The 18,456-nt window shown below is 44.1% G+C and overlaps 1 protein-coding gene across 1 annotated transcript; it reads right to left on the bottom strand.

Annotated features, from left to right (window-relative positions):
• Nucleotides 1-4,198: 4,198 nt before the first annotated feature.
• LOC125517383 (wall-associated receptor kinase 3-like) lies at nucleotides 4,199-10,897 on the bottom strand. Its single transcript, XM_087527593.1, has 4 exons — nucleotides 9,952-10,897; nucleotides 6,084-6,563; nucleotides 5,820-5,972; nucleotides 4,199-5,735 (listed from the first exon to the last, which is right to left on the bottom strand). The coding sequence occupies exons 1-4, from the start codon at nucleotides 10,838-10,840 to the stop codon at nucleotides 4,486-4,488; spliced, it is 2,772 nt and encodes a 923-aa protein (XP_087383719.1). The 5' UTR covers nucleotides 10,841-10,897; the 3' UTR covers nucleotides 4,199-4,485.
• Between the last annotated feature and the right edge of the window lie 7,559 nt (nucleotides 10,898-18,456).

The following is an 18,456-nucleotide window of genomic DNA, read 5'->3' as shown; positions in this document are numbered from 1 at the left end:
GATTGCATTGAGGAATGCACATAGCTTCACAATGGCTAATCAGACGTTTTCCGATAGAAGCCCCCTCAATGCAACCGGAAGCAGTTGCGTCATAATCACGTGGCAGTCATGAGACTTTAGGTTCTGGAACTTTTTCTCTGGCATATTTATTATTCCCTTTATATTCGACGAGAAGCCAGTCGGGACCTTCATACTGAGCAGGCATTCAAAGAAAATTCCTTTCTCTTCTTTCGTAAGAGCGTAGCTGGCAAGACCTTCATACTGCTTCGGAGGCATGCCGTCTTTTTCGTGCAAATGTTGCAGGTCCTCCCGTGCCTCAGGTGTATCTTTTGTCTTCTCATACACGCCCAAGAAGCCTAACAGGTTCATGCAAAGGTTCTTCGTCACGTGCATCACGTCGATTGAAGAGCGGACCTCTAGCTCTTTCCAGTAGGGTAGGTCAAAGAATATAGATTTCTTCTTCCACATGGGTGCGCGTCCCTCAGCGTCATTCGGAACAGCTAGTCCACCGGGACCCTTTCCAAAGATTACGTGTAAATCATTGACCATAGCAAGTACGTGATCACCGGTACGCATGGCGGGCTTCTTCCGATGATCTGCCTCGCCTTTGAAATGCTTGCCTTTCTTTCGACATTGATGGTTGGTCGGGAGAAATCGACGATGGCCCACGTACACATTCTTCCTGCATCTGTCCAGGTATATACTTTCGGTGTCATCCAAACAGTGCGTGCATGCGTGGTATCCCTTGTTTGTCTGTCCTGAAAGGTTACTGAGAGCGGGCCAATCGTTTATGGTCATGAACAGCAACGCCTTTAGGTTAAATTCCTCTTGTTTGTGCTCATCCCACGTACGTACACCGTTTCCATTCCACAGCTGTAAAAGTTCTTCAACTAATGGCCTTAGGTACACATCAATGTCGTTGTCGGGTTGCTTAGGGCCTTGGATGAGAACTGGCATCATAATGAACTTCCGCTTCATGCACATCCAAGGAGGAAGGTTATACATACATAGAGTCACAGGCCAGGTGCTGTGATTGCTGCTCTGCTCCCCGAAAGGATTAATGCCATCCGCGCTTAAAGCAAACCATACATTCCTTGGGTCCTTTGCAAACTCATCCCAGTACTTTCTCTAGATTTTTCTCCACTGCGACCCGTCAGCGGGTGCTCTCAACTTCCCGTCTTTCTTACGGTCCTCACTGTGCCATCGCATCAACTTGGCATGGTCTCCGTTTCTGAACAGACGTTTCAACCGTGGTATTATAGGAGCATACCACATCACCTTCGCAGGAACCCTCTTCCTGGGGGGCTCGCCGTCAACATCACCAGGGTCATCTCATTTGATCTTATACCGCAATGCACCGCATACCGGGCATGCGTTCAGATCCTTGTATGCACCTCGGTAGAGGATGCAGTCATTAGGGCATGCATGTATCTTCTGCACCTCCAATCCTAGAGGGCATACGACCTTCCTTGCTGCGTATGTACTATCGGGCAATTCGTTATCCTTTGGAAGCTTCTTCTTCAATATTTTCAGTAGCTTCTCAAATCCTTTGTCAGGCACATCATTCTCTGCCTTCCACTGCAGCAATTCCAGTACGGTACCGAGCTTTGTGTTGCCATCTTCGCAATTGGGGTACAACCCTTTTTTGTGATCCTCTAACATGCGGTCGAACTTCAGCTTTTCCTTTTGACTTTCGCATTGCGTCCTTGCATCGACAATGACCCGGCGGAGATCATCATCATCGGGCACATCGTCTGGTTCCTCTTGATCTTTAGTAGCTTCACCCGTTGCAGCATCATTGGGCACATCGTCTGATTCCTCTTGATCTTCACCAGCTCCCCCCGTTGCAGCATCACCGTATTCAGGGGGCACATAGTTGTCATCGTACTCTTCTTCTTCGCCGTCTTCCATCATAACCCCTATTTCTCCGTGCCTTGTCCAAACATTATAGTGTGGCATGAAACCCTTGTAAAGCAGGTGGGTGTGAAGGATTTTCCGGTCAGAGTAAGACTTCGTATTCCCACAATTAGGGCATGGACAACACATAAAACCATTCTGCTTGTTTGCCTCAGCCGCTTCGAGAAATTCATGCACGCCCTTAATGTACTCGGAGGTGTGTCTGTCACCGTACATCCATTGCCGGTTCATCTGCGTGCGTTATATATAATTAAGTGTGTCAAAAACCATTACAGAACATCATGAATAGATAATTAAGTGACCAAATTAATATAAGTTCATCATCACATTAAAACCAAAGTACATACATAGTTCTCATCTAACAACATATAGCTCTGCAGAGCATCTAATTAATTAAACCATACATTGAAACTATGTAAAACATTTCAATGCGAAAACAAACGCGATCATAATCGCAACCAAGGTAACAATTTATCCAACGGCATAATGATACCAAGCCTCGGTATGAATGGCATATTTTATAATCTTTCTAATCTTCAAGCGCATTGCATCCATCTTGATCTTGTGATCATCGACGACATCCACAACATGCAACTCCAATATCATCTTCTCCTCCTCAATTTTTTTATTTTTTCCTTCAAGAAATTGTTTTCTTCTTCAACTAAATTTAACCTCTCAACAATAGGGTCGATTGGAATTTCCGGTTCACATACCTCCTAGATAAATAAAATCTATGTCACGTTGGTCGGCATAATTTTCATAAACAATAAATGAACCAATAGTTATAAAGATAATATATACCACATCCGAATCATAGACAGGACAAGGGCCGACGGGGGCGGATACCAAAACCATCGCACTATATAAGATGCAATAATAAAAGTAAGAAAATGAAACAAGTATCTATCTAAACATACAAGTAAGAATATTTTTCCTTTCAGAAAGAAGATAAGAATAAGAGGCTCACCACGGTGGTGCCGGTGATGAGATCGGCGCGGGTGATCGACGGCGGTGAAGATGGGGGCGGGGCGTGACGGACCGCTAAACCTAGACAAATATTGAGGAAAATGGAGCTTGGAGGTCGAGCTTGGAGAGGAGAAAGCTTAAGTAGTGTGGCTCGGGCATTCCATCGAACACCTTGTGTGCATAGGAGGTGAGCTAGAGCACCACCAAGCCCTCTCCCCCTCGGCCAGAAAAAACAGAGCAGTGTGCTCTGCTCTTGCGCGAGGGGGTATATATAGGCACCACCATTGGTCCCGGTTGGTGGCATGAACCGGGACTAAAGGGGGGCCTTTGGTCCCGGTTCATGCCTCCAACCGGGGCCAATGGTGGTGGGCCAGGAGCCAGGACCATTGGTCCCGGTTCGTCCCACAAACTGGGACCAAAAGGTCTAGACGAACCGGGACCAATGGCCCACGTGGCCCGGCCGGCCCCCTGGGCTCACGAACCGGGTCCAATGCACCCATTGGTCCCGGTTCTAGACTGAACCGGGACTACTGGGCTTACCCGGCCTGAACCTTTGCCCCTTTTTCTACTAGTGATAGTCCAACAGTCCGGCCAAAGGATATAGTCCGGCTATTCAAATACCCCCTAATCCAGGACTCCCTCACTCTCCAAGAGGCAGGTGCTCGAGGAGAAAAAGTGTGGTCCGGTGTAGAAAACTGAAAAACTTGAGTTGAACAGTAGAGATGCATATGTATTAAAGTTTCTATTTTCTATTTCTTGATGATGCCACTAGTAGTAGCTTGCGTTGGGAAAAAAACCAATGCAGTTGCCTCAAGCTACTTTTTCTTATAAGACATATGTATACATATGCTACTATTGTACATGCCCTTAGCGAACGTTTGTTTGTTCGTGTTGTACAGATAGTGCTCCTAGACTCCTAGTGGCGTGTGTGTTGTAAGTACTCTAGGTCCTAGTCTTTAGACTAGCTTTGTGAGAGCCGGTTGAGATTCTCTAACTACATATACATGTAAATCTCTGATGAATGACAGTGCGAGTTGCACAACCTATCACTCCTATCCTCGCTCTGGTTCTGACATGGACGCAGGTCACCAAGGACTAGAGCGACCTCGTTGAAGGCCTCGATGCCAACGACCTCCTCCTGCTGCTCGACGCACGCTAACTGCTCGATGAAAGGCCCAGGTGAGTTAGAATGAGAAGGAAGTAGGAGGTCCACCATGGATTGCCCCGTGGACAAGACCCTGTAGATTTCGGAGTTGAGGGACTATTTCTATATTTTCGAAAGAGTTCAGGAATGAAAAATAATTCTTTTCTCGTATTTATTATAATGCTTAGTGTAACAGAATGGACCCTGCTTTGTCTAATGCCTCATTTTGCATGTGTCGATACCTTTCAACCTATATCTTTCACAAATCTCGTGTTTTTTTGGCTACTCAAGAATTAAGCCTTACAACCTACACAGAGTGGACTCACAGGATCACACAAAGTTTTGTATAATAGTTTCTTCACAACAGACCTGTGAAGTAAAACTTACACTACATACTACATGGGTACATATGGTGCTTGACCTTAAAAATGTGCATATGTTCCAGATTCATACACAATCTAGCGTGAAACACCATCATATGACATGAACTCTTGCTCAAAGCTATAGCACTGTTTCATGTTTTTAGATGCCAAATTAGCAGTGACACAATCAGAAGCAACCAACTGATCAGAGCTATCTTCTTCTCTTGCTGGAGTTAGCAGTGGTTCTTTCTCTTGTCCGTTCCCTGGATCAGCATGGCACAATTTTAACCTTTCTGTTTGCAGAACCCTCAAAGCCATCTCTACCTGCTTCATGGTAGGTCTATCCTCGCCTCGGAGCCTCAAGCACATCTCTGCAAGGGAAGCCACGCTGCTAATCTCTTCCTCAGTGGCTTCATCCAGAACTTGGGCAGCCACTATTTCTGTAACTGGCCTCGCTTTCAACCCTGAAAGAAAATAATTTGATAAGTTCTGCGTCGATCCTGACTCACTTGTGAATATTGGCTCTTTTCTGAGAAGTAGCTCAATGAGTACGACGCCAAAACTGTAGACATCACTTTTCTCATTCAATTGTCCAGTGTAGTAATACTCAGGATCCAAGTACCCAAATGTGCCTTGTACATTTGTCACAATGTGAGTTTGGTCAATAGAAACTAGTCTCGAAGCCCCAAAATCTGCAACTTTAGCTGTGAAGTTTCCATCCAATAGTATATTGGATGATTTCACATCACGATGAAAGACCGATATCGAGGCTGCAGAATGGAGATAAGACAGGGCTCCTGCAGCTTCCACAGCAATCCTTATGCAATCATCCCAAGATAAACAGCTAGTGCTAGAATCAGAATGAAGAATACCAAACAATGATCCATTTGGGATAAAATCGTACACTAACAGAGGTACCTCGGTTTCCAGACAACATCCAAAGAGCTGGACGATGTTTCGGTGGTTTATTTGGGAGAGGATCGCTACCTCATTGATGAATTGATTGATCTCACCTTCCTCAATGACCTTTGACTTTTTTATGGCGACTACCCTTTGGTCAGATAATATGCCTTTGTAAACCATGCCATGCCCTCCACGGCCTACGATGCGCGTTTGATCGAAGTTGTTTGTTGCCTTTTCCAACTCTTCCACAGAGAAAATCCTTGTTTTGTCACTTGCATTTTCATCCGACGATATAAGTTGTTCTAAAAGAAGACCCTGGTTTTTCCTAAAATATCTTCTTCGTAACTGCCTTTGGATGTATCTTTTCCATCTGTGTACCATGAAAAGTCCACTCAAGATGAGAAGTATAACCCCGAAGCCACCAGTCAACCCAATGATAATACCTAAAAATAATAAAACATATTAGCTAGTTTATTGCATTGTTTCATTTTGCTTACCAACGAATGTGATGGATCTAGAAAACTCACCCAAGTAAATATTTTGTCTTTTTATTGAAGTACACTTCCTTGTTGTTGTATCATACTCCATTTTATCAGGACACTTGCTGCAATGGTAGCTTCCCACTATATTATTGCAAACCTCTTCACATATACCAATTGTTTTATTGCACTCATCAATATCTGAACCCACATATCATCTAGGTTAGTCCATAAGTGATAGTTTTTGTTATACAGAAGAGAGTGCTATCGAAGTGATCATTTGAAAACATTGTCATGACAAATAAATAGTACCTTGACAACCCTCTCGAACATATGGGTTTCCTTGAAAGCCAGTGGAACATTTGCAACGATAACCGTAGAGAAGATTTTGTGTAGAGTTAACAACTAAGCACTCACTATTGATGCTAACACATGCATACCTAGGCATGTCCACCTGTGCCTCTTGGCATGTTAGATTAGCGACAGCCCACTGTGCCGATGTTGTTTCCCCATAACCCATATAAAGATCAGGTTCTTCGTCAACATAAATCCGTAAAAAGTCTTGTTGGTAATATGCTATGTATTTAATGTCGATGAGCCCCTCGTCAAGATTTATGTGCGTCACTTGATGTTCATCATCTTCCATTTGGAGTGTAGAGGTTGTGGCATTTGTGCAATTGAGATGAAATGCCTTCCTTGCATAACAACCTTCTTCTATGCCAAATGGAAATGGGATTTCAATGTCCCCGCATTGTCGTGTGCAATTTGCCACTTGTTGGATTGGGTTATATCCTATTTTCACAAAGAAAACATAAGTGTCCTTAGACAAAATATAGTATTAGACAGTGTGTTTAATATAACTAGTGAAATTAAAGACATGATATTTGCATGTGGATATAAGTACTAATATGCACATGAACAATTACTCGTACATTTCTCATTTGCATCTTATTGAACTTTGTTCACTGTTAAGACTTGCACCAAATGTATCATTGCTAGTCATTTTTGAAAGATAAAGACACCGCCCCCTTTTGTGTTTTGGAGTTTGAATTCACTTACCTTTTCCTTGTGCGCTCAATTTTTTTTCTTATATTAGTGAAGCATAATAAATTATTTTTTAATTCCCAAGATCCAAATAATCTCTCATGTTTAATATTAGCCATTTTATTTAATTTCTAAAATTATATTTTGATGTATTTTTGGCGAATGGCTTGCTACTAAATTGAGATAAAATGTTTTTAATACTACTTGCTGTAATGTTTCATGGCAAAATACAGTTTTATGCGAGCTACACATTAATAACAAAACCATTTGTATTTCTAGCACATGTAATATTCACTATAAAAGCACATGATTAATTTTTTGTACAGCTCACATCAAAAAACAAGATAATGCAGATGACAAATTATTCTAAAGTTCGCTGGCATTTTTTGCGCTACATGGCAATTTTCATTTCCGATCATGGCAAAATTTAGTTGAAATTGCATGACAATTCGAGCATTCGCTGGGAAAACGCTCCCAGGGAACATTCCCCAGATATAGTGGTCGTACATAATTCCATTTTAAGCGAGTAAGGCTTTTTAGCTTTCGGGCTCCATGGAGCCCAAAATTTTCAAAAATTCAAAAATCAACTTTTTTATGTTTGAAAAATATATGCAAATAAATACACATGTACTTATAGATGTATACTAGATGTGTGTAAAATTTCATTTGAAATATCCAATGGCTGTGAGGGTGTTCCCTTGGACCTCCTAACGTAGGAACGTTCCCAGTTATCAAATCCTACTATATATTGTAGGACAAATTTAATAGGGAATGAGGCCCTGCTCATAAATTGTTGATATGTGGTGGATAGTAACGCTGCCCTGCTAAACTTTTAGCAGACATCGCAAATATGCTCATGCAATAGGTTAATTAGTTTAGATGTCAATAAATTAGTAGGTACCGAGTCTAATACCGTATCAGATGAACATGCATCAGTTTTGAGTTTGAAATGGACCATTCTTCTTGTGAGCTTTATTTGTCAGCATGCATGGTAGAAACTTTTCTATGCATTTCACTCTAAAATATTTTTTTTCTAGAAACTGTCTCTTGTTTTATTTAGATATTTCAGCTTGGATGACACGATTTCTCGCAGATGGAGTTAATACCAATAGAAAATTATAACCATACAGATTCATCAAAACTGGCCAACCTGCATTGCTAGCAGTTTTCAAAAATACTTTTTATAGAAAAGTAATGAACTAATTTCAGTCTACTTCTTATTTTCATTTAGAAATATATAAGGAACTAGAACAAAAATCAGCACCTTTGTGCAAATCCATACAACCTGGAAAGCCATAGAAAATCAAAGTTTTAAATAGTTTTAGCGTCGCTATAGCTTTTGGAAACCGCTTCTACCGAAGCTATGCACTTTTAATTCTAAAGACGCTACTAGCTTGCTGTATCCCACCAAAGAGCCAAATTTGGAGTCATTTAGTGTGTCCCGCTGCAACCAGAGGAGGGACGCAACCGAGTTCCACAAAGCAATCCATCTGCCTTATTATTCCTTCTTGTTTGTTATATACTAGAAGGGTTGGGCGCGCTTTGCTGCGCCATTGATGTTGTTGGGTTTTCATAATTTTTTTTACTCCATCTGTTTCAAAATACAAAGTGTATTAGTTTTAAAAAAAGTCAAACCTCTTTAAGTTTGGCTACATTTGTGTAGAAAATATATTAGTATCCATAATATCAATCCAATTTTTAGATTCATCTTGAAATGATTTAATATTTTATTTATTTAGTATTGTAGATGCCAATATTTTAGGCTCTAAACTTGGTCAAACTTTAAAAAGTTGACTTTTCAATAAACTAGTACACCTTATATTTTTGGAACAAATGGAGTATTTGCTTTGGTTAGTGGGGAAGATGATGGAGTGTGTTTTCTTTTTTATTCATATAATGCGGTGTTTTGGTGGGCCTTTCTTGGTGTGATTTTGTGTTGTCTGCTAATCAACTCGTACTTATGTAGGGAAATTTTCGGCGTCGGTGGCTACATATACTATATTGGTGCTACAGTATCACATGTTGACAATTCCTTTTTGTGGTGATGAGAGGGTGCATGAGATTGATATGGCTTTATAGGCCAGTTGCTCCCGATTGATTAGAAAAATTGTTAACCCAATCAAAATCATGAACCAAATCCATATTCAATTTCTCAATGGAATGAGAGAGCTGAAAAATTAGAGAGCATGGTGAATTAAGAAATCTGAGTGAGAGATTGTTGACCCGGTCAAAATTGGTGACCCAATTCCAAATGGGTGACCTCAATTGAATGAGAGGCCTCCAATCCTAGGGAGCTTAGTGATATAATAGATATGATGCCTGAATATTGAATTAGGACGCCTGATTAACGCTCAGTTTTTTATGTCTAAACATGTGTATGTCAAGTATATGTGATATATAATATATGATGCCTGAGCATGTGCTTATTTTCTAAAAAAAATCATGATTTCAGAAAAACACTAAATGTGGTTTAACTTTGCTGTAGCTTTTCATGGCATAACCCGCTATCTAATTTTGGAAAATACTCTAAAATTCAGCAAAAATGGGTACATTGACAAACATTCATCTTTCGCTCCACAATATTTCGACTCAGAACTGATCGTCCATAGAGAAATAGTGAATATAAGTTTTTCAGGGATAGTGGCTAATACTATACGCAATTCTTGCTTCCTAGACATAGACTGTATCAGGAATTGAAAAAATCAAACATTGTACTCCCTCCGTCTCAAAATAAATGACTCAAAAGTGACTAAACTTTGTACTAAAGTTAGTACAAAACTGACTCATTTTTTAGTCACTTATTTTGGGACGGAGGGAGTAGTATAGATAACTCTTTCCCAATTTTGTGTTTTGACTTTTGGATGTGTTCATTTTGTAAGATTGTACGTAGCTATCTGCCTTAAATGTATATATACAATTGCTACCGGTGATTTCTACAACTTAAGCACACAGTTGAAAGAAAAATCAGCCACATGATACTTTTCATAGAAAGTTGAAAGAAAAATGAAGGTTCATCTTTCTTTAATAAAACAAAAGGATGCTACAGCAGTGCAAGTCAAATGATATTATATTTCGTTTTATTTAAATTAATAATCATAAGGCATGAGTTGGTTTAAATTAGCTAGAGAGGTGTTACCTCTGTCGCGCAAGCAGCCTTGGGGAACATAGGGATTGCCAAGGAACCCGCCGTTGCAGTAGCACGAGTAGCCTCTATGCGTCATCAGATTATCAACGCAGCTGCTATTGTTGCTGAGGCAGGCGTAGGTCGCTGCGTCTCCCTTAGCATCGGCACAGTTTGCCTGATCCGCCACATTCCACTGGAGGCTTGCATAGTCCGTTGTTACGCTGACCTTGTTCCACAGGGGACCTGTGCGGTTCACCCTGCTGTCTTGGCCGCGCAGCCGGACAAAGCTGAACTGAAACCCATTGAAGCTATAAAATGGGACAGTGCAGCACCAGGTGCCGTTGCAGTTCTCCATGGCCGCCGTCTCCGTGATCTCGCTGCCGGGGCAGGTGATCGAGCAGGCCTTGAAGGGCGTGTTCGAGTCGTTGTAGAGCATGAACACGTCGAAGCCGCAGCCCGTGACGTTTATTCTGCCACTGAACCCAACAAAAGATCTCCCGGGAGGTGACCAAGAGGACATGTTGTAAACGTCCACGCCGGAGACGACGGCGTCGTCGTCGGCATAGGCGGCGCTTATGTAGCGCGACCAGCCGACGTCGAAACCGCCGTTGATGACCTCGGTGATGCCGTCGCGCAAGAAGAGCCTGGAGGTGCCCGTGCTGCCGTCGACGACGCAGGTCAGGTTGAAGTCGGGGTCGCGGAAGCAGCCTGAGCCGATGCCGAAGGGGTAGGCGACGGTCAGATTGCCGCACCTCTCCGGACACCTGCGGAGCATGGCCGGCGACGGAACCACAATATTGCCCTCCTCGTACGGCCGGCCATTTGTAGCTAGGGCGGCCGATACTCGTGTTGTCTGCGTCCCTAGCAACGCAAGCACAAGCACGAGGAAGCCGCACACCATTCTCACCTCTCCGCTCTGCTCTACTGTTCTAATGAACCAACATCCTTTTTCAAGTTACATTGTTTATAGGCCTGGAGCACATTACCAGTCTGGTACCTAAATATCGTTGGAAGTACATTCGGGGTCTATCGTCCAAAGAGACGGTAAAAATCTCATATGTGGTGGTGTCAGGAGCACCAGCCACCATCGTCCATGTCCGCCTGAAAAAAATATCTGAGTTCGTCTATGTCCGCCAGAAAAAATATCAGCCAACGCAGAACAACTGAGTTATCCTTATAATGGATGCATTGTTTTCTCCCTATACTAGTCAAAATATACGAATAAGTCAGTTAAAATATCTTATTGTCATTCTTCATCATAACTCCTGTAAATCTACGAATAGGCTACCGAGCTTTGCTACACTTACGGACCCAAGCTCACGGACTAGAACCTACAGGCTGATATGAGAACTGTTGATTGGAAATTAGACAGCCCCACACCTGAAATCAGGGGATGAAGGGAGATTAGCATATGGACACGTAATCCCGTATGCACCCTCCGTGACTTGTTGTCCATAAGTCTAGGATTTTCGATAGGCTACCTATAGTGGGGAGTATCATATACTAGTATCATGCATAAATCTACGAATAGACTACTCATAGTGAGGAGTATCATATACTAGTATCATGCATATGATACTACCTTTATAGTGTATAGCATCATAGAGTACTATCATAAATGACCTTATTTATAGTCATGCATGACACAAAGTAGTATAACATTTATTATGTTACAGTATCTATCTACTTCAGGGCATGCGCGTACCCCTAAGTCATTAATTTGACCAACCTAATACAAATCATATATTACAAAAAATATACCAACATAAACTTTGGAGTTTCTACTTTCAAAAGGTATAATTTTTGTGTTATATAGTTTATATTAGGGTGATAAAATTAGCAACCTAGGTATACGCGCAGGACTTGTAAACTGAAATGGAGGTAGTATGTTACTTTAACCCCCTCTCTCTTCTTTAATTCTCTGGCACATCATCATGTTTGCGGTTCCCGAGTGCATGATATCGGCTATAAATAAGGTCATTCATTATTCCGTTTCTAGAAGCTCGCGAACAGTCATCTGCTCTTACTCCTGTTCTCTCTGCCCTCGCTCCTAGGTGTTGTGACAAGGAAAGTGTGGAAGTTTAGTACCCCTGGATTTGAAAAAAAAAGTTGGACCTGTTTATAAGGGTTTTCTTTTTACATGATATTGGAGCTTGAGAAAAGAAGTGGTTCTCACGTGCTCCTCTGTCGCTCGCCACTCACGTCGTGTTTCTTGAACGAGCCAAGCTTAGACCTATGTCACTTGTGCCGTAGCGCTTAATTTTTGCAGGTCAGGAATGGAAAGTACTTAACGGACGAGCCATGATCTGAAACGTTAGATCGTGGGTTGTTGTCGACTCGTATGTGGGTCCACTCCACCTCTCTCCACCTGGCCGCACCTATATATTGGAGGCGTCGGCAACCCTAGCCACCACTAGAGATCAGATCACATCTGCCTCCTTGCGCACACCACCTATCGTAGTTTCACTCCATGCTGCCGCCGCCGGGTATCCCACCCCGTCCATCGCGGCACGGTTAACAGGAGCGCAGGCCTCCAAAACCCCGCATCTTGAGATCCTGTACGGGAGAGGGGCAATTAGATTTTTAGGGAGTGTCTCCTACGTGAATAATCACCACCGTTCGTCTACGTTCACGCCGCCCTCATCATCACCATGTCCACCGCCACCGGATCGCCGCCGAGAAGACCGCAACTGAGAAGAAGTCTGCCGAGGAGACTACCGCCGCCGCTACCTCTGCTTGGCCGACTGGAGAGTATAACACGTTTATCCCTCCTCTATTCTTTACTGTTTTTGCCTTGGTTGCTGTTTGCATAGATAGATAAGCTATTTGCGAAGTACGAGTTTGCATGGGTAAAAATCAGTACGAGATTAATACTATCAGTGTCATGTTTATGATTCATTTCTAGATTATATTAATAAATTTTTTGATAATATACTCAACAACTTTTCTGTGATTTGGCCGCACTACCGGCCATCACGCGTGGCAAATCATGGACGGTCAGAAAAAAAAATGTGGAGATGCGGGGCCATCTTTTTTAGTAAATAACAATTTTCACAACAATACCTAAACATATCACAACCGTTAGATCATCATAACAACACCAAAATATATCACAAAATGTTTGATATTTCTTGCTTGTTGATTGTGAGGGTCACATGCGCAAAATAGATCATAAAACGTCAGATTGCATGGTCAAAGTTAATGTGTGCATAGGTAGCAGGTATTACCTCAGTTTCAGTGAATACGAGAGCATATTTTGTGATTTAACTTTGACCATCAATTTAACCCAAAAAAAGTTATGATTTACCTCGGTTCCATGCCGGCCTAAAAAAATATCAGCGAACGCAGACAACTGAGCAATCCTCATCATGGATGCATGGTTTTCTCCTTGGACTAGTCAAGATCTACGAATAAGGCAGTTCAAAATATCTTATCGTCATTCTTCATGAATCCTATAAATGTTTATTATCATCCATTATTCCATTTCTAGAAGCTCCCAAACAGACACCCGCATCCTTTGCTCTTTCTGCTGCTCTCTCTACCCTCGCCGCTATCACGCAAAACCCCTACAACTCATGGCGGCGCGGGGCTTGGTCAGTTTTTTTTTTTGTGATTTGGCCGCATTACTGGCGTTTGCGTGTGGGAAAGCAAGGACTTCGGAAAAATGTAATAAATAAGAACCGATACATCTTCGCAACAATATCACACATGTTACATCATCATAACAACGGTAAAATAGTCACAAACGTTCGATCTTTCTGCTTGTTGTTTGTTAGGATCACTTGTGCAAATTAGATCGCATGGTCAAAGTAACATTGCAGCATAAGTAGGAGGTATTACCTCGATTTCAGTGAATAAGGAGAGCATATTTTGTAATTTAACTTTGACCATCAGTTTAACCAAAAAAAATATGGGTTATGTGCGACAAAAATCATACCATTGAATTTGTATTCGAAAAGAGTTTTTGATGGTATAATTTTTTAAATCACCTAATGTATATACCAATCGTCTAACTGATGATACAACTTAAATCTCAAGATGCACGTGTGCATTGTTCACTAGAATTGAGGGAGCAGTAGACAACATAAATGAGGTGAGATAGGTTTATTAGAAAATAGTTTGGACTTTCTAACTAAATGACCATCCTAACTAAGATTCGATCCTAAGCACCTGAGTAGGCTTTGATACCATCTCTGTGAATTTTACATCAGTCTAACAAACATAGGCATGTCGATCTATGAGTTTACAGGTGAAGTGATCTTTGTGTCGCCAGCAACGCTATATATTGTGCAGATGCGGTCGAGGAAGAACTCATAGGTATGAATGAGGGCCTAGCCTTGGCATTGCACTAGACCTCATTGACGCTTGAGCTCGAGATAGACTACACGAAAGCTAGTGAGCTTGTGAACACCAAGATGCTAAAATCATCACACTATGCCATAAGAGTGTATTATCGGTGAACATATTCTGGAAAAGAAGTGTGATAATTTTTAAATTGTGAGAAAACGGTAAAATGGTGAGTTATGAAACGGCGAAGCTACGGCCCCACCCCCAAACCGTGCGCATACAAATCATTGCGGGCATGAACATTGAATGTAAACTAAAATATATTCTTTTTCCCCAAAAAATAGGCTTCTCTAAAAGAATCATTTGTTATAGCACGGATTAGAGCTTTTAGGGTGGGAGGGTTATGGACAATTCTTTGCGGAAATTAGGAAGGTTCTGGTATGTAGGGAGTTTGTTCCGGCAAAATCTACCGTGACCAGAATAGGATTGCACATTGTTCAGTGAACTTTGGTCGTGTCTCTGTGTGTGAGGGCCGAGGGGGGTAACACTACTATTGAACAGAATAGGATTGCGTACTGTTTGGTGAACTTTGGTCATGTGTGTGTGTGTGTGGGGGGCGGGGGGGGGGGGGGGGTAGCCCTGCTATGCCGAAAAAGACTTTCGGCCCGGTTTATAAATAAAGCAACACATCCAAACCGATATAAGGTGATGAGGAGATCCTTTTACAAAGCAGATCAAAGAGAGAAATAAGAAAACAGGAGAGACCGTGCCCTACCCTAAAGCAACCTAGGCTAGGTTATCAACAAGGAAGAAGACTCGCCACCAAGGGGAAACGCCAGGCCTTGTTGCGGCGCTCATACCAAAGTGCTGCCGGAGAGGGCCCCCTCCCGCTCCGGATCGTGGAGCCTGAGCCTGCTTGCGAACAATGAGAATCATGAGGGACGCCAACAAGGGACCACTAGTAGAAAACGGAGCTTTAAAACCGGTTTGTAAGGGTCTTTAGTGCTTGTTATGGAACCGGCACTAAAGTGTGGGCACTAAAGGTCCCCCCCCCCTTTAGTACCGGTTCGGCACGAACCGTGCCGAACCGGCGCTAAAGTGCCACCAAGTGGCGTGAGCTCGCGCCCTGGTATGGGGGACCTTTAGTACCGGTTGGTGTTACCAACCGGTACTAAAGGTTTTTCTTTTGATTTTTTTTTTGAAAATTTTGGAAAAAAATGATTTTTTTTCAATTTTTAATTTTTCTGAATTATTTGATGATTTAGTCTCTAATCACCTCTCTTAACTGCTCAAGTGTGGATCACTCATTCCAAATCATCTAACTTCCCGACCGGTCACCCATCCCTCTCACTACTACAGCCCGAGCACGCTTAACTTTCGGGTTCTATTCTCCTTCGTTTCCGAGTCTGCACTTGTTGTTTTCCTAACAATAGTAAGATGTCAATCCTATTAACCCTCAGGAGTTTAGCTTGAGCATGAAGTCACACATTTCACCGTTTGAGTTTGAAACTATTATTCTAAAAAAAAGTAATTATTTAGTAACGCTAATATTTCTTGAATATGTTTGACCATAGTTTGACCACAGTTTGACCAGATTTGACCAAAATTCAAAAAATTGAAATAATTATTTAGTAACACTAATATTCTTGAATAATTGTGTACTAACATTAATACTTCTTGAATAAGTAGTTTGACCAGATTTAACCAAATTTTTAAAAAAAACTGAAATTTGACCATATCTTTTTTTCCTTTTGGAATTTGAGAATTCTAAAAAATTCCAAACAGGCCGTAGGCGGTCTCCATCAGATGCGGATTTTCGTGCTGAATTTTTTTTCCGAAACGGAAGCAAAAGATTTGCCTCATCTATTAATTAAGCAGAAGAGAATTGCCCAGGTAATTAATAGAAAACCGGGCGAAAACCATCACAAACCGCTGAGCGGCACACATAAGAGACCCACACGCGCCACTCCAAAGAGGGCCTCGTCGAGACAACACATCGACGTCATCGTCATCACTTCTCCCCTAGAGGCGTCATCGCCATCCCAAACTCTGAGAAACAACTCCGACTCTGCCAAGGCGATCATCGAACCAACCCACACTGAATAGGCCGTGCGGAATCACATGAAGATCCGCGCCAGACCTCAGCCACTACGACAAGACAGCACAACTCTGACACCAACAGAGAGCTACGAAGGAGAACCAGGCAAGGCTGGCGTCGTGGAAGATCACCGAACGGACCACCTGCTACCTGTCATCATACGCCACAGGGCCTCGCCACCGCAGCTTCGACTTCACAGCAACAAACCAGCCGAGGCCATCCCACGAACACGCCGGAGAAGAGCCGACTACCTCAACCAATGTCGCGTCTCCTACATCACTCCCTGCGACACCATTGCATAGAAGCCTTGACGCCAACACCAACACCATCCACTGATCCCTCTTGCCGATGCTCAACTCCAACGACGAAGCCCTCGAGAGGGAAAACGACGCCAAGGCGCCGGCATCGTCCGATCACAAAGGATCTAGGGTTTCCCCCGGAGCTGAATCCATGCGGGAGGGGTGCAGCAGCAATGCGGCGATGCCCCCAAGAAGGTCTACGACGGCCACAGCCGACGGCATCACCGGTCACCGACCCAAGGCCGAGACAGGGTCTTCACCCAAGCTCCCAAACATCCAACCCGCACCGCCATCGACAAGTCCACCAAGCACCACCACCGAGCCAGCTCGTGGTCGAAGAAGCCCACCGCCGAAGCAGCCAACCGCACCTTGCGAAGACCGCCGCCGGCCACCTGAAGCACCGGCCGTCAAATCTGTCAACCGTCGACCGGGAGCTGAGCCACCGGACGCAGCAGAAACCACCATGCCTTGCGAAGCACCATGCCGGCAAGAGACGAGAGGTCTGCAGCCCGAGGCCAAGAACCACCTCGGATCCCAGCCGTAGCCAAGCTCCATACGCGCACCACGCGCGCCCACCGGAGGATGGAGACAGCAGATTCGACGGACAAAGAAACAGCCATGCTCCATCACCACGAGACCGCTCCACCATGAAGCACCAACAGCACCGCAACACAGCCGGACCCCTTGTGCCGCTCGCGCCTCGCAGATCCACCCAACTCGCCCCTCGTCGCCGCGCCAGATCCGCGCCCGGCCGCGCCCGCCCACAGCACCGTGGCGCCAGGAAGCAGCAGCACCTGCGAGACGCCACCTCTGCGCCGATCGGCCGGCCTCCATCTCCGCGCCGACGGGCCAAACGCCGCCGCCCGACCCGAGCTCAGCCCTCAGATCCACCGCGAGTCAACGCCCCTCCTCGAGCGCGCGCGAGAACCAGCAGAAACGCCCGGCCGCCACCTTCCCCGGAGCGCGCGCGGCCTTCGCCGGCGGCCTCCTCGGGTGGCGGCGAGGCAGGGGGAGGGGGGGAGGGGGACTCGACGGCGCGACAGGGGGTTCCCCCGTGTCGCCAGAGGAGGGGCGACGCGGGGGGGGGGGGGGGGGGGGGGACAGCGAACTGGTGCGCATAGGTGCTGAATTTTTTGATATATTATACGTTTTTTCCCGACATCGTATGCAAAAGTTATAGCCGTTTTACATTTTCCCTACACTTTTTGCAAAACATGTCCAAATTTAAGTTTTCAAATTTTCCTAACTAGTAGATGTAGTAATATAACTACCTCTCGAAGGATTTTATTTTTTTGAAGTTTTTATCATTTTCTTTTGATTTTTTTCAAAACTGAAATGGCGATACGCGCGGGGGGGGTGGGGGGAGGGGGCGGGGTAGAGTTTGAAAATTGCCCCCTTTAGTGTGGGTTCGTGGCACGAACCCACACTAAAGGCTTGTCCCCTTTAGTGTGGGTTCGTGGCACGAACCGGTACTATAGGTTAGACCTTTAGTACCGGTTTGTGTCACAAACCGTCACTAAAGGGGCTCGTGGGGCCCTGGCCTGACGCCAGCCTGCCACCACCCCTTTAGTACCGGTTCGTGGCACGAACCGGTACTAAAGGTTCATTACGAACCGGTACTATTGATCGCCGCCACGAACCGGTACTATTGATCATATTAGTGCCGGTTTTTTTACAAACCGGCACCAATGTTCTTCACGTTTGACCCTTTTTCTACTAGTGGACCTGTGTAAGAGATACAGAGGCAAATGCGTCAGCCGAGGCCATAGCTGAGGATGCTTCGAGCCAGGATCTGAAAATGCCGCCGATGATGACGCGACGTGCCGAAGGTAG

The sequence above is a fragment of the Triticum urartu genome, chromosome 6A, assembly GCF_056163025.1.
Source record: "Triticum urartu cultivar PI428250 chromosome 6A, HENAU_Tu73, whole genome shotgun sequence".
Lineage (NCBI taxonomy): Eukaryota > Viridiplantae > Streptophyta > Magnoliopsida > Poales > Poaceae > Triticum > Triticum urartu.
The sequence above is the reverse complement of the archived record's forward strand: the minus strand, read 5'-3'. Positions and strand labels throughout refer to the sequence as shown.

Excerpts from the sequence above, each read along its gene's own strand:
- LOC125517383 (XM_087527593.1), bottom strand. The coding sequence starts at position 10,840 with ATGGTGTGCGGCTTCCTCGTGCTTGTGCTTGCGTTGCTAGGGACGCAG. Across the intron at positions 6,564-9,951 it reads AGGCTGCTTGCGCGACAGAG|GATATAACCCAATCCAACAA; the intron begins GTAACACCTCTC and ends TTGTGAAAATAG. Across the intron at positions 5,736-5,819 it reads AAGACAAAATATTTACTTGG|GTATTATCATTGGGTTGACT; the intron begins GTGAGTTTTCTA and ends TATTATTTTTAG.